Source organism: Halyomorpha halys, unplaced genomic scaffold (genome assembly GCF_000696795.3).
Source record: "Halyomorpha halys isolate HHAL.00 unplaced genomic scaffold, Hhal_1.1 Scaffold928.1, whole genome shotgun sequence".
NCBI lineage: Eukaryota > Metazoa > Arthropoda > Insecta > Hemiptera > Pentatomidae > Halyomorpha > Halyomorpha halys.
This window is the reverse complement of record NW_027116508.1, coordinates 119,594-136,001: the sequence shown is the minus strand read 5'-3', so window position 1 is coordinate 136,001 and position 16,408 is coordinate 119,594. Positions and strand designations below refer to the sequence as shown.

Sequence of the window (16,408 nt, the reverse complement as noted above, 5' to 3'; positions counted from 1 at the left end):
TTGGACTAACAATAAAAACCATTCTAAACCAATAACACTGCTTGCAGCAGTAATCCACTTTAAAAACATTTTGGTAATAATCCTTTTTAGAAACAACAATCTTATGACGACAGATTGGGGTATGAAGGTGAAGTTGGTGGCACTGAATTACATTTTTGGTGTCCTAATCCATCTTAATTACTGACATTTCCTCATGAAACACCAGGTATATATAAAATTTGAATATCTCCCTATTTTTATAATATTATCAAATATGAAAATTAATCTGCAACTTTCCATGTTCGAAAAATTCTCTGACTATTCACTCCCCTGGTCCCAACCCACTGTAGTGCCTTTTTTCAACAGCCTCATACACATTAAGATTCCCAATTTCATCCCAAAGTTTTTTTAAATATTATTACAGCTAACCAATGAATCTCCGACCTGATCTTTTAGGATAGGTATTGCATGTGTTTTAGAGGTAGTAAATGGTTTATTTTATTTTTTCCTGGTTCCAGTTCTAGCCTTATTACCTTATTGTAATGTAATAATGTTTTAACTTTTGAAATATGTTATCTTTAAATACACTTAAAATAATTCAACAGAGCAAGATAATACAAATAAAATTAAAGGAAGATAGTCGATTAACCGTGTGCAATTAATAAAAGGAAGATTGTCCAGGTGCAGTAAAAAAACTCAAATAGTATATAAACTATTATGTAAATTATGAGCCAACATTTCTCCCCACTTTGCAGGGCTTTATAAAGATATAAAAAAGAAGAAAACAACTAAACTAAACTCTGCAACATAATTTTAGATGTTTGTTTATTTTTTTTTTTAGCCCAGATGAAGTCCTGCAAACTTGAGCAAAACATTGGCCCATATTAAATAGTTTATTTACTATTTGAGTTATTTTGACCCCACCAGGACCATCTTCCTTTTATTAAATAATATTAAAATGACAACTATTATTATTGGTAATAAAGAGAAATTATTCATAGTTGGTAGATAAAAATAATTTATTTTAAATCAATATAAATTTAATATATATATGGTTTACATAACATAATAATAGAAAAAATATATTTATCCATATTTTAATCAGTCCCTGAATTTTATCTACATTCTTAATTTCAAGGTTATATGCTAAAGTATTAAAGTAATATTTAAGTCAATTGTGTAAATTTATGACACTCCCATGCATTTCTACTTTTCTACTGCTAAGGAAAGCAATGTTATATGGTCAAAGTTTTGATGTCCAGTTTTAAATGAATCTTCACGTTACAGAACCTCTTAAGTCAAAAAAAAATTTTAATTTTTGTTTATAAATAAATAAGTGTTTTAAATAAATATACAATAAATAAGTATTTGGAAATAATATACCATTGAGTAATAATTTTCAGTATTTTAAAAGTATTCTGCACAAGTTCAAATGAAATTTGATTCACCATTTTTTTTTTTCTCAAATATCACAAAAACTGTAGACCAGAACTCTCCAAACGCTCATTTGAAAAGTAATTAAATTCTATAAAAAGTTAAATTGACAAAAAAAAATCTTAATTGCTCAAATATTACCAAAGATATAGCAAAAAATGCACTGGAATTTACACCCAAAGCAGAGAGGAAAGTTGTGTGAGTAGATACACTAGATATATTGTTATTTTAGTTGAAAATTCTATAATATTGAAAATTCAATATTCTGAAAATATTATAAAGAATAAGAAGAATTATATAAATAAATGCTGTATTGTTATAAAATAAAAAATCATTGAATATGATATAATAATATTTTCATACTCATAACAATTTTATGGACTGATCTAAACTGTTTTAAATTTTTTTAAAAATTTATCTATATATTTATTTACAATATTAATTTTTTATGCTAATTAGAAGTTCATGTCAGCCTTGTTCAAGAGATGTTAGTACATTTATTTCAGACCTAAAAATAGTTAAACAATCTTTATAAATAGATATACTTAAAACAGTTAAACAATATTTAAGTAGTTAAATTTTGAGATAATACTTCATGTGGTACAACTTACAATGCTTCAGATAAATCAGAATTGAGCTCTTCCTTATTGTCGTTTATACCATCTTCAATTTGGCAAAGGAAAGCATCATTTTCATAAGTAGGAAAATAGAATCTAAAAAAAATAATTCATTAAACTTTTCATTACAATATTATAGAGAAAAAGTATATAAAAAGTAAAAGCTAAGAGGCTGCAATAAAATTCTTTATAAAAACATCATGTTTTAACAATAAAGCCAAACTTGAAATAATAAACAATTTTTTAGAAACATTAAAGTTTAACTATGATACACAATTAGAAAGACTGTAAAAGGAATTATAAACCAATAAAAAAGAAAAAAATATTTATCTAATATCCTAACAAGTAATTATTTTTAATGAATTCACTTACTCGGGTTGGTTCCATAATTGTTTAGAAGGCATTGTATTGTGGGTCTGCGATATTATGTGTTCAAGAGTCTCAGCTCGATTAGAGAACTCATTGTCACAATTAATACACCTATTTCTATATAGTTGACGACGGATGTAATTCACGAGTTTCACCTAATCAACAAAAATCGAGACAAACATTTTCAGTAGGAAAGTTGTACAAGAAGTTACAAAAAAAAAATAAATTAAAGACTCCAGAGCAGGTAATTGATCTCAGATATTCAGTTTTAAATTTTGCTAATTCTAGAATTCAGTTATTTATAGGTAGATAAAATGAATGAGTTTATATATATTCTTTTGAATTTCTTGAGACTGCTATTTGTTCCTTAAATAAATCTTAAATGTTAAGTCTCAACACTCTTCAATATATTATCAACAGTCCAACATTTCAGCAAATTTGGCCATCTTCAAGGACAATCTTAACTATAAATTTACACCTCACATCCAATTATTTAAAAATGTTTTGCAGGCTATTCTGTCCAGGTCATTAATTACAAATTAAAATACCATATTTCATAACCATTTCATTAATTTTTAAATCTTTTAATTTTAGATCAACATAAGCTATCCTTTTTTTTTTTTTTTAGAAAAAATAGTTTGTTTCTATGATAGTTGATAGAGTTAAGTTCATCTAAAATTAAAAGCTTTAAAAATTAATGAAATTGTGACAAAATAGGGTATTTTGACTCTGAATTAATGACCTGGGCAGAATAGCCAGCAAAAATTTTTTAAATAATTGGATGCAAGGTGTAAATTTATAGTTAAGACTTCAGTATGGCCAAATTTACCGAAAATGTTGGACTGTTAATGAAATAAGTGTTGAGACTTAGCATGGGTACCAGTTGATTTATTTAAGCAATGAATGAGTTTATTAATTGGTTTTCTAAATCATAGATCATTAACCTATGGTGCAACAGGTGGGTCTGTGGGACCTATAGCAATATTTGTTTGTCTAACATCTTGGTGGTTTCTACTTTATTTCTGTATAGATAAATATATAAGTACAGTAATAAACTTATAATGTATTGAGGTGTCAATAGTAGACTGTAGATAGATAAAAGGATTAGATGGTTGGGGGTGTGGTCAGCAAAGATACACAAATAAATAAACTTTGTTTATTTGAGTATCTTTGCAGAACCGCACCCCCGAACATCTTCTCATACAATAAATTGAATGGATATCTTCATTTATTTTTTTTAATTATAGAAAGTAGAAAAATACTGAAAGACACTAAAAACAATGAACTTATCCTTTACATAATTTTATGTAATAAGGATATCAATGAATCTGAAGTTTTTATAGAAACATCTAAAGATAAATTACATCATATCTAAATACTGATTAAGCTGTTGTTTCACTCAATGATGAGGGTTTTAAAACTGAAAATAATTCAAATGAATAAAAAATTAATAATAAGAAAAATCACGAATAAGAAAGTAGTTTACTTAAGTATTAACCTTAATTATAATACTGAAAAAATACAAAATGTAAAGTAAATAAAGTAAAATTGGTGAAAATTATTTCTACTTAAATATATTGACTAATTTTATGAGCAACACTTTTAAAAACTATAATTATATAAATTGTTATAATTAATAAAACTAAATTTGGATTACTAAAATTAAATTGTGACCTGATTTTTCTCTCTTTAACATGATTTTAAAGATAAAATATTCAAATAATACATAAATAAGCCTCAAAATTATAAAGAAAATGGTTGAAAATGAGCTAGGATCTCCTGTGCTGCATCTTGCATATTATGCACTGAGATTAAAAGAATTCACTAAATTTGTAGTTTTCTCACAAACCTGTTCATAAAAATCCATTTCAGAGGTACTGTCTTCATAATTGAAATCATGAGCATCTATCATGTGATGTAAAACATTTTCCCATGAAGAAAAAGATTCTTCACAAAACAGGCAAACGATAGAAAGTGTGAGAGTTTCCTGCCAATCTGACCAATCACAAGGTTCATCTTCAGCACTATCTTGTCTTTTCTTTTCTTTCTTTAAATAAAAAAAAAAAAAAAAAAAAGTGAAACCTCCATATCAACTTAAAATAATATACTTTAAATTGGAAAAATTTTAAAATATTAAAAGTACGTAATAAAATGTATAGAACAGAAATAAACATGTATGAGGTCAAAAACATTCCATTTTTTCATTTATTTCTAAAAGACACATGATTTATTTATTTTGCTAATGTAGCTTCATCTTAAATTTTAATTTAGAAAAATACAACACCTTGCGGTCCCTATGGTTCCAGAAGGGCTGTGGCCCTCTCCCCCCGGCACCTGTTGCAGAAATATCGCAGGACTTGAGGAAGGCCATATCGGACTTGGAGTGGTTCACGGGCGAGATAGGTTAATTGAATCAACAAAGAAGGTGGATTATGGAAAGGCTTGAGGTGAAGGTCTCCGAAAACTTATTAGAACGATCCAATGCGATCTCAATGAAACCAGCCTTGATCTGTCGAGTCAAGGGGATCATGCTCAACCACATTCAGGCAGACGAAGAGATATTGTGGCCCACAGTGAAGGAGAGGTTCAAGAAGGTCTACAGAGGGGGTAGGTGGACCCCAGAAAAAGTTTTTAAGAAGAGTCTAATGGGTAGTATGCTGGCAAGTTGCTTGCTCAATACAACTTGATAACAGGGAGAGGGAAAATGAGAGGGTTGCTAAGTATGGAAATGGTACACTGGTGGCTAATATTAGCTTCCTGGGCTACATATTAAAAGTCCATCTGGCCAAAGAGATGGGTAAAAAAGAGAGTTTCCCACAAGAATGCACTTTAACCGAGTACACGCAAGAAATGGTGAATGCTAGCGCATGGGAAGAGGACTCAAGGATGGAAACGGACGACAAAGGGTGGAAGGAGAGAAAAAAAAACCGGAGAGATAGAGACTCAGGAGAGAGGAAGTCGAACCAGGTCAGACCAAGAAATGGTGGCCAGAAGGAGTAATGATGTCGCGGATGTGGAAAAACAGGACATTTGATGGCCTGGTGTCCCCGTACTAGATGCTTTGAGTACGGGAATCAAGGGCACATAGCTAAGCATTGCCCCTACATATATTAGAGGAGAGAAGTGGACCAGGGAGAATCTATGGAAATCAATGTCCAGAGGCTAAGAAGAAAACGAGGAATGGACAGATCAGAGGAGTCCAGTGACACATAAGAGGCTTTGGAAGCATCAGAAACAGAGGAGGAAGAAGTATTCTAGTTCCTAAGGGAGGAAAGGCAATGGACAATCAAGAAGCAACAGGAGCGAGTAGCTGAAAGGAAGAGGTCCTATGAAGAAATTTGAAGAGGGTGGCAGCAGAGGGGCGACCGCAGGTTGGTAAACTACCAAGAGAAGGGAGAATGCACAGGTCTGCCTATCATCTGAGTGAGAGGCGTGACATGGCTGGTGGATACCAAGAGCTCACATACGATCCAGAACCGAGAGAAGCTTAGGAAGTTGACCAACAGTGAGAGGACACTCCAGGTATGTAAATTTCAATGTCAATTAATCATCCTCGTTGGGCCTAGTAGTGTAGAAGGGGAAATAGATACTTACCCAAGTTAATGGGAGAGTTCAGGGAGACTTAAGAGTGCATCTCATGTTACAAATGCCCTGTGAATATCAGGCCATCATAGAATGTGATTTACTAATGGAAGGGCGGGTACCGATAACAAGAAAAGAGGACAGATGGACCATCCGAATAGGGAAGAAAAGATTTAGGAGCAAACAGGTGGAGGTGATAAAACAGTTGAGAAATTGGGGACAGGAAATATTGGAAGAATACTCTGACATATTCTTCATAGATATATTCAAGATAACAACTGATTTATTATGGCTCTCAATTCTCCTTATATAAATTCTCTGTGTTTATTTACACAGGGAGTTAGGATTAAGGCTAACGACAGTAGGCCCAGCCCATATTTTATATATATGGAAAAATTGTAACAGGCTATTATAGAATGGCAAGAAGAACTCACCTGCAAAGGAATTAGTATTAACAGCTAGTGTACAATGATGAAGTATTGGAAAGAGTGGACTTCTATACCTACCTTGGAACAATTTTCAATAAATCTGGTAAAATAGACAAAGAAGTGTCCAATTGGAAAAATAAAGCAAATAATATTTACTACTAGATATGCAATACTACTGTGGGAAAGAGGGAGGTAGGTGAGGATATCAAACTCCATATCTTCAAAGCAATATATCTTTCAACACTATTGGATGGCAGTGAAAGTTAGACAAATCATTTCCCATTGAGTAACCCTGTACAAAGGCATGTGCTTATTATTAGATTGCTCCTAATGACAAAATTAAAATACCTTCCAATTTTTTCCAGGTCCCTTGTAGTTGACAATATAAAATCGGTCGTACTCTTCATTATCAGGGTTGATTCGCTTATGCATCTTTTTTCTCATATGCTCTTTGAGAACATTCCTGTCTTTGAAAGTTTTTTCACAGAAAATGCATTGCAATCTAAAAAAGTTAAGCCTTTATAAAACAAAATAAACCTAAGATAACAATAATTGACAGTAAAATACCAACTTTTCCATCTTTTCTTCCAAAAGTTTGATCAGATCATCAACATGTACAAGGTTTTCTGGTTTTCCCAATTGTAAATTGTGCTGTGTTGAAAGGTGAATTATATATTCAGATCTTGTGGGCTCTATAATCTGACGACAAAAGAGACAACCATGACTGTAATTTGTGTCCTCTCTCTCAAGTTTTTGTTGATCTAAGGCACTTTCCTTTAAGAGAAAAACACCAATAATAATATTTAATAAAAGAGAAACTTCTTAAAATTTAAATCAATCAGAATGATTTTACCTACAAGGAATTCTGTTTGAAGTTTTTCTCGAATAAATTTATCCTTATCATGGACATCTGATAGCAAAAAATACTCATTGTCTTTAAGGGGTAAACCATCTTTTTTGATATCTGCAACAATTGTTGAACAGAATTCTGTAATGGGAGCTTCTGAAAATTGTTGCTTCCAAAATTCTAAATACCTAAAAGAAATAATAATTTTACAACACAAGAAAAAAAAAATCATTCAAATTATGGAAAAATATTGAGGAGTTATCCAAAAGATTAATTGAACCCACATATGCAATATGGAAGCAACCAACATTGATTGTTGTAAAATTGTGGTTAATAAGCTAAATTTTTTCAAGAATTTATATTTTGCAACATAAACCCAAGGCAATAAAAGGAAATAAATTAGCATTCCTCTTTATTACTGATAGAAACTTGATTTTTTTTTTGTTATTTGGAAATAAAAGCTGTTTGGAACAACCCATTCCTAAATCATTTCATGGAAACCAATACATTAGCGCTACAATGAAGTACAATGTACAGTATACCTTCAGTGTGACATTACTGGTAGTTTTGAAACCCTAAGTGCTAAAATAGGGTGATTGCCTTAGATAGGAAGATCCATACTACAAGCTTGGGGAACAATATTCAACAGATCTACTATGATTCAAGCCTTTGTAGAAATTTTTGGAAGGACCTCTACTGATTTACAAAATGCCTTTTTATGCCTTCAAATTACAGCAGCTAAAGTACATCTGGAAGTAAACGAGACAAAAAATAATATAACCATCTATATTCTTGAATAAATGGGTAAAATAAAAGCCATAATACTTTCTGGTCTGATGTTACTAGTTTAAACAGGTATGTGGAGTATAGTAGGAATGAGTATAATTATTTTGGTTCACAGATAAACTTAGATGATAATAAACAAGCAGCGATCTAACGGAGAATTAAGTCAGAAAATAAATGTTATTTTGGACTCTAAAAGCATTTAAAGAGCAGGGTGGTCTTCGGGCTACTTAGGTATATGACCTTGATGCTACCAGTTCTAACTTATACCTCTATATAAAATACATAAAAGGCTCTTTAAGATTTGAAAAGAGAGTTCTAAGGAGAATATAATAAGTAGTAAGGATGATAGAAGCAAGGTGGCTTTGATAGGCAGGGCACATAGTTGAATGACTCCAGACCAGATTAAAAAAATCCTTGATGAAAGGGCAAACAGCACCAGAAGAGTGGGAAATCCTTAGCTCTGATGGGTTGATGGAATTGCAGCAGATGTAAGCCCCTGCCATCTTAGAAAACAGTAACTAGAGATAGGAAGCAAGAGTTGTAGCCCCAGGAATGATGATGATGATGATAGTGTTCCTCTGTACTAATATTATAGATAAAGGCTTGTTTTTTTTTCGAAATGACAAAAATATTTATACAACTAATAAAACATAACAGAAAAAAAATGGTGATTCGTTCCTTATTGCAGATGTGGGAACGATTGATTTTCTAAGCCTTAAAACGATTAAAAACATTTAACAGAATTCTAGTTAGCCAAAATAGATGATATTTAAGGTATACGTATTTATAAAAAGTTAATAGAAAGGAAGGAGAAGGAAATCAAAAACAAATTACCAGGTTCCTGATTTAAAAAAAAAGTTTCATAGCTTAATATTTAAAATAAACAAGGATGGCAGTTCAAATAGGACTGGCTAAATCATTCAAAATCAGGTGTAATGTTCATACTGCAAACTATTCAAGGCTTCAAACTTCTTTAGAAAAGAAGTATATATTGTCTTATTGATTCAAAGGCCCAGAGTGCATTTAGCAAAAATGCTATTTAGAGAAGATCGTTGTAACCAGCAGGAAGGTTCAGAATGATGGCATTTAGTATATGTACTACTGAAGCGAGTACAAATTTCGTCCGCTCACTGATTGTTCAGTAAACAATTGATGAAGTTTAGTGCCAAGATGATAGTCATAGTGGTTGAGGGAGATGTGTCTCTGTGGTTTAGAATAACCGTCCACCTTTTTATTAGCGCTAATCTTGATTTGATTGGAAATCCAGAGCTTTTGGAATTAGAAACTGATTGTTAGGTGATTAAACATTCGGTGCACTCTCAATGACTCTAATGTAATACCCTCAATAGTTTTAAATGGTAGCCTGAAGATTCACAAAAAATACCTCATATAGGACGTTGAAAGGATTTTTTCCTGGTGAATGCAGCATGAATGATGTCAACCTCTCTATCATCTCTTTAGGCCAAATTCCATAAAAATTCTAAATTAAATAGCTGCTCCCGTTTCTTCTCTCTTAGTCTGCTGAAATAAAATATAGTATATCTGGACAGGATTGTTGTGATTTTATGATTATGAGTTTTGATGACGTCTAAAATTGCCTAAGCATAGACTTGTTAGTCATTTACAATTTGATAGATTCAAGGCTTTGATTTAAATTATAATCATTGTATTTTTTTAAATGCAATCTTTTCACCCACAAACTGGCCTATATCTCTTGTGCTTATTCAGTTACCACAACCTTTATTGTGATCTATGAATGAATCGTGGTTTTCATATCTTTAAAACCATAACATCTACAAGGTTTATTGGGTATGGGTATCACAGTTATATTTGCTAAGTATGACATTGTCTAGTATTCTGAAATATTTCTCTCTAAAAATGCTCTACATATACATATTTCGATAGTTTTTCAGTTCCAGGCACAGCAGAAACATAAGCAGTATTTTACTATTGTATTTTCTAAAGACATTTTGCTTGGGAATGCCACTGAACAGTGATAATGTAGTGGCAGTTACCACCTACAGCTCTATGCTAAAGTTAATTCATCATTCAGTGGAATGAATACTTGCTAAGTTTAGTAATGTTTGAAAGCATAACTAGATTTTCAAAATCACCAATAGGCTTGCAGCAAGAGTGAAAACCACAATTTTAGAAAAATATAACTGGCTTAAGTAATAACATTAATTTAATATTCCGTAAAAATGCAAATACTATTATGTGGAAATACGTACATGTTTATTGCCATCTTTGGGTTTGTGCTTTAACAATGAATTTAGAGATGTTAATAAGGATTTGAACAAATATTATTGTATTTATGTTATCAATTTTATCTAATACTACTATATTCCGCTGTGTTAAACCAGGATAAAATAACATTAGTAATAGTATAACAATATAAAATACATTTTATTATTACCTTTGGATAAAAAAAGCATTAATTTTATATAAGTATTTATTTAAGCATCTAAAACATATTTTTCATAACAATAATTTTCATTTAGACTTTTATATTTTGATGAAACAGTTTATAGACTAATTTCCATTTGAAATAACATTCAGAAAGCCAACAAATTTTATCAGAACAAGCCTCTGCTTGCACTTCTAGGTATATAAATATTTTATGTTCAGAGCAGATATGCTTGGACCAATTACACTAAAGTGATTGAATTTCTTCATAACGACTTTTACCGAATTTAGAAAGCTATTCTGTGATACTCACAAATGGGCTAAAAAAGGAAAATTGACAGTAATAGGATTTATTTAAAGAACACAGACCTCACTAGAAAAGGAGGGTTCCAAAGAAAGATAGGAGTTCTACGAATAGCAATGAAAGGGAGCATTTATTTCAAGAGGATAGATTCAAAAGAGAATTTTTAAACTTTATAAAAAGTTAATTTCTTTGAGATAAAAACTGATATAAGGGATTTAAGAGGACTGCAGACATTTGACCATACTGGCAACAAATGGACATGATAGTTAAAAAGTTGAAAATGAATTACTCACTTTTTTAAATTCCCAATCTGGTGAACATCTGCAATTACCAGATTATGGCATTCAAAAATATGAGCTAAACATGTATCCTTTTCTGATGGAAAGTTAAAGGTACTTGAGCATAAAACACAACTTATTGCATCTTTTTCGGTTTTTTCATAGTTATCGGAAAATTCCTTTGCTGTAGAAGAAAATTCTAAGGGCCCGAACATATCTTGATTAATTTAAAGCAATAAATTATCTGAATAAATTAATAAATGGAAAAGTTACAAAACTGTTATAACATGGAGCAGATTCGAATTGTTATATAGGTTATAGATCGCGCCACCAATACACTAACCACTTTCTGTCAAACCCTAATGTAACCTCTTGGTAACAATGTGGTTTTATTTGTTTACGAAAATAGTCTTAGTTTGAAAATAGTAGTTTATATTGTTGTGTTATTTTGTAGAAGTCCTCAAATTTACAATGGGGAAGGCTAGACGAGTTCGTACTAAATTTCATATAAGTTCAGTGCAAGGGGATTTTAATGTTTCATCTTGTGATTCTAAATTTTCAATTCAAAATGATGACACAGAAATTAGAAATGGTCCTAATGTCGAAAGTGTTGAAATTAATGCTGGTAATAAGAATGACATTGATTTTGAACCAAATCTCGACATGGAAACTAATGCTACTGGGGAATGGAAAGTCGTTCCTGGAGAAGACCTTTTTAAAAATCTTGATATTGATGTTGATAAATTGGAAACTTCAGTTCAGAATGTCTGTGATCCCAGGCCTGCTAATATATCTATTTCTAAGTGCATTAAAAGGTCTGTTGCAGGAAGTGGAATTAATTTAAAATTGAAAAAAGGCGATAAGAGAGAATTAAGGAGGAATTTATTTATTAAAAGTAAGTTGTGATGTTATCTAGTTATCCATCAATCCTTCCATTAGACTACCATTTTTTACTTGTTATTCCACTTATTTTTATGAGCTTTTTTTTGGATTTGGTTATAACTAGAGCATGGATCATTGTGCGATTTTCTCTTTTCCTCAGCTACTCAAAACTCGGCAAAGTTATTTATTACACCAACTACATCTAATAGCCTATTTAAAAACAATTTTATTCTGAACAAAATTGCATATTATATATTTTGCATGTTGCTATTTTGCATGATTTTCTCGTTAAGAGAGAATTTTGTATTAAGGTTTTTTACTCAAAATCATATGTATAAATAAATTTTTCTACAAGAAAACATTAAAAAATAAATAAATAGAAATATCAGTAAATCTTTTAAACTAATTACTTTGTCCTTTTAGAAATTGATACTATTCATCAGGAGGTTATGAGGAAGAAACCAAAGAAATCCAAAGGAAAATCAGCTGAGGTAAATGGAAAAAGAGAAACATATGAGATTGTAACTGATAAAATATTCCAAGATACTACTGAACTTCCAAAAGTTTCAAAATCGCAAAACCCATCTTCTAGTACGAAACAGTCTCCCACAGCTAAAATTTCTAAAAGAAAACAGAAAGCTATGTGCAAGATGAAAAATAAAGCACAAGAAATGTAAGTGTGATTATTTTACTAATCAGATACAACACAAAAACATTTACTTTTATAAATTAATTTTAGAAGTATTTAGAGGGGACGATAATAAGCTATTGACATTTATTAAAATATTCAACATTAATTTTATGTTGGGAAAATTAATAAAACCCTTACATCTAATAACAACGTTATTTGTAAATTTGTTTGCAAAGAAATTATTAGTACAGTAATAGTTATTAATTTGCAATAAGCTCATAGTTTTCATAATTCCTTAATCAAATACCAACACTGAGTGAACTAGATTATGAGTATTAAAAAAAAAAGAATAGGTCTGGTCATATACCAGGAGAATTAAAATCTACAAACAAAGATGAAATTATCCTACTTTTTGAACAAGTATCAAGTTACCAATATATCTGTTTAATTGTTATCTCACTTGATTGTACAATATCTTATTTTAACCAGATTAGTGGATATTAAAAAAACTTAGTAGCAAAAACGCCCGATCACTGTATGCAAATAACATGAAATTGTATAAAAAGCACCTGAAAAGAGTGATCTTGAACCTACCTAACCCTAACCCATTGGATCATAACAAGGTGAAAATATACTTCCCGAAATGTGAGAAATTAGGTCCATGAAGCAGGCTGCAAAAGATATAAAGATAGTATCCGACCGTATGTTTCACCTGAGCATTTTAACGAACCATCTTCATTCTCCAAAAATGTGTTTTTACTTGATGACAGGAAATTCAAATTTTTTGAATCAGATAGCAGGAAATTTGTTTAAAGGTTAAGCCTTAAATCTAAAAATTTAAATGCTATTGTTAAAAAAGTGGGAGTAACTTCATGATTTGAGATGGCTTTAGTGGCATTGGAGTATGCGCATAGGCATCTTTTTATCCTTTCTAGATTTTGGGAATGTATTTTAACCCGATTCGTTATAATCAAGGGCCGGATTTTTATGCAAATGCACATTTTGTTTGCATGCTTTTTTTAAGCTGACGATCAAAAATCAAAAAAAAAATGTATTACTCATTTTAATTATTTATATATTTTGGTTTATGAAAATAAGAAAATAATTTTTTTTTTCACTTAATTTTTAATCTCTTGTGCTATTTATTTCTTTATTTGGAACCTTTTATAATTGGTAAAAGGTTTTTAGCTGGGCCTTCCGTAGCTCAGGTGGTTAGAGACAGTCTTACCAATCTGAGATCTGCTGGTGGCACTGGTTTGAATCTGGCCTGGGTGTTGACTTTTTTCATTGAGCGGCAGTCCCACAAAATGAAAAACTGTATCCCTAACCATGGCTAGGCAGTATAGGACTCCAATGGGAGTCTTGGCCAGAAAAAAATTAGCGGTATATTTTATATTTTATAGCATATTATGTTTTTTTTTCTGCATGAAAATCTGGACCTTGGTTATTATAAAAAGAAGATTACTCATTTTGGAATTTTCACATGATTGATGGACTGGACTGGATTTTTTCTATCCCTTTGTGTTTTAGTGTTCACTGATCTGGTATTAAAGTTTTTAATTATGAATTATATGGTTAAATGGGATAATCCAAACATTCTACCGACATGTTGGTAACTCAATACTTGGATAGCTTCATCTTCGTTGGTAGAACTTGATTATGTTGTTTTAATCTTTGTTTATGACCTACTTTGGCAGAATTTTTTTCTATACTGAACATTCAACTCACTCTGTGTTTGTATTTGACAAAGGAATTATATATCAGGTGAAAATTTTGGACTTTTAACAAATCAACCTTTTTTTCTTATGCAAACTGATACTGTAAATATAATTTTGCTGCTCACTAAAGTTACAAATTTAGTTGTTAATTAGGTAGTCTTTACTTTTTAAAATTAATTTAGATTATTATTATTTAACATTACAAAGGTGTACTTTATACTCAAGAACTTATCAATATATTTTTTCCTGAAAAATTAAGTGTACAAATAAATATTTTGCCCACTGTGATTTGGCCAGTTTCCATTTATGCTACTCTCATTCCCCTCTCTAGATATATAGATGTATTTAGTGATTGTTTGTCACCCTCATTACCAGAAGTTTCACTATTTATTTACAAAACCTTGTTCTTAATTTTTTTACTGTATTTTTTATGTTTCAGGTTAAAGAATATTGATTTCTACAACCAAATTATATCTGATACAAATTATCAATCTGATGCAATGGGTGTTGTCACTAATGCTGTTCAAAAGAAAGTGTATGCTGACTTATAAGATTTTCCAATGTCTCTTAAGACGAAAAATTTATTTATAAAAAAAAAAAATCATTGTAAATACTATTAAATAGTTGTAAAGTTTATTTGTACAATTACTTATTTTTACGTTCTGCATGTAATGAAATAAGCTTGTGAAGTTTGTTACATAAAATATTCTTGCTCTTATTGTAATATTATGGTTTAGCAAATCTTGAGATTAGTTGTTGATGTATATATACCAAAATGATTTTGAATGGCATCATTATTATTATTTGCCAATTATCAACTATACAATATTTTATAGTTTTATTTTATAAATTAATTTTACTGTGCGATAGACTGTTTTAATCATGTGATGCAAGCAATTTGAGGCTTCAGAACTGGAATGGCAGACATGTAATTGAAACATGTCAGATCCTGTTAAGGAAGACAGGAACTGGAAAAGTTTTGTTGAATAATGCTAAATTGAAAAACTAGATATTTAAGAAATTTTGGTCTATTGCATTTTTTATGTAATTCTCCCCTAAAGCTAATTATGAATTGAGCAATAAATATTAACTGAGTTTATGTTCTTGGAAAAAGTAATCCTTTTATCAGTTTTTATTTGTTGTTTTGTGTCTATATGTTGTTTTTATGTAGCAGTGAGCCGACAGTGTTATGTGTTGACCCAGTTTGATGCCCAGATAGACTATTGAGTTTGAGTGTCTTAATATGGTGTTTGCCTCTTGGAGTGTGCGTGGCAGTCTGGATTTCTTCCTCTTCTGTAATGCAAACACGCAATCTGTCTTTGCCAGATTTGCTTGAAGTGATGTAGTTTTTTAACTACCTCCCGGTATTTTTTTGCTGTATGCATGAAGGTTTGCTAGCTATAAATTATGATCTCAGCAAAGGGGCGATATATATATTGTTTTGTTTAACGTTCATTTTACTCAGTTTCATTTTTTTTTTTCTTTAATTTAAATAACTTCAAAATAAATCAATTTAGTCCTCTATTAAACTCGGCTGTTGATATCTTCAAAACCGTTTAGTTAATTGGAAAATGATCAGATCTAACTGAATATAATAACATTTAAAAAAGAAAGGATATACGTGTACTATTAAAATTATGTTAGATAAAATTGCTAAGAGTGCCCAACAACAGAATGCTAATCCTGTCCACCACACAATTTAATTATTTGTGACATGGTAGATACCATCACTGCTGTGATGAATTGAGGAACTAGTATATCTTTGATTTGAAGATCTTTTGATTTTAAATAAAGTGTGATTTATAAAGAATAAATAATGCTTTTCACCATTTGTCTACCCATAACACCCTGTTATATCTATTCAACAGTGCTAATTAAATAATTCACTTATAATGAGTATTGGTCAATGTATAACGTGTTACAATCTCTTTAAGATCATAACTCCAATAATAATTGAAGGGAAGGCTGGAACATGAACTTTCATTTTACTTTTCCAGAAATATTGCAAAAGTCTTATGGTACACCCTGTGTGTCCCCATAAAACATGTATTTTGTCACACTTGGACTGATATGTGAGGCTCCCAGACATTTCATAGTGCCTAAAATATTATTCTATTAAACTGTTTAAAACATGTGTAATTTTTTTT

The 16,408-nt window shown here is 30.7% G+C and overlaps 2 protein-coding genes across 4 annotated transcripts in view; one reads left to right on the top strand and one right to left on the bottom strand.

Moving 5' to 3' along the window:
- The window catches only part of LOC106687216 (probable cytochrome P450 6a17), a 29,654-nt gene extending 14,294 nt beyond the window's left edge, over positions 1–15,360 (top strand). For both annotated transcript variants that reach the window (XM_067053268.1, XM_067053269.1), the window contains 2 exons: positions 12,336–12,585; positions 14,701–15,360. In XM_067053268.1, coding sequence (XP_066909369.1) covers positions 12,336–12,585; positions 14,701–14,812 — 362 coding nt within the window. In that variant the 3' untranslated portion in view covers positions 14,813–15,360. The remainder of the gene's footprint in view (positions 1–12,335; positions 12,586–14,700) is intronic.
- Positions 19–11,335, bottom strand: LOC106687214 (zinc finger protein 277). 2 transcript variants are annotated; one of them, XM_014430956.3, is made up of 8 exons: positions 11,046–11,335; positions 7,267–7,444; positions 6,981–7,183; positions 6,758–6,911; positions 4,249–4,446; positions 2,403–2,554; positions 2,025–2,126; positions 19–1,921 (listed from the first exon to the last, which is right to left on the bottom strand). In XM_014430956.3, exons 1-8 carry the CDS (start codon positions 11,243–11,245, stop codon positions 1,882–1,884), a joined length of 1,227 nt encoding a protein of 408 aa, XP_014286442.1. In that variant the 5' UTR covers positions 11,246–11,335; the 3' UTR covers positions 19–1,881. The 2 variants fall into 2 exon arrangements, with proteins under 2 accessions (XP_014286442.1, XP_014286443.1); XM_014430957.3 differs by lacking the exon at positions 11,046–11,335 and adding an exon at positions 9,427–9,479.
- Positions 15,361–16,408: the final 1,048 nt, after the last annotated feature.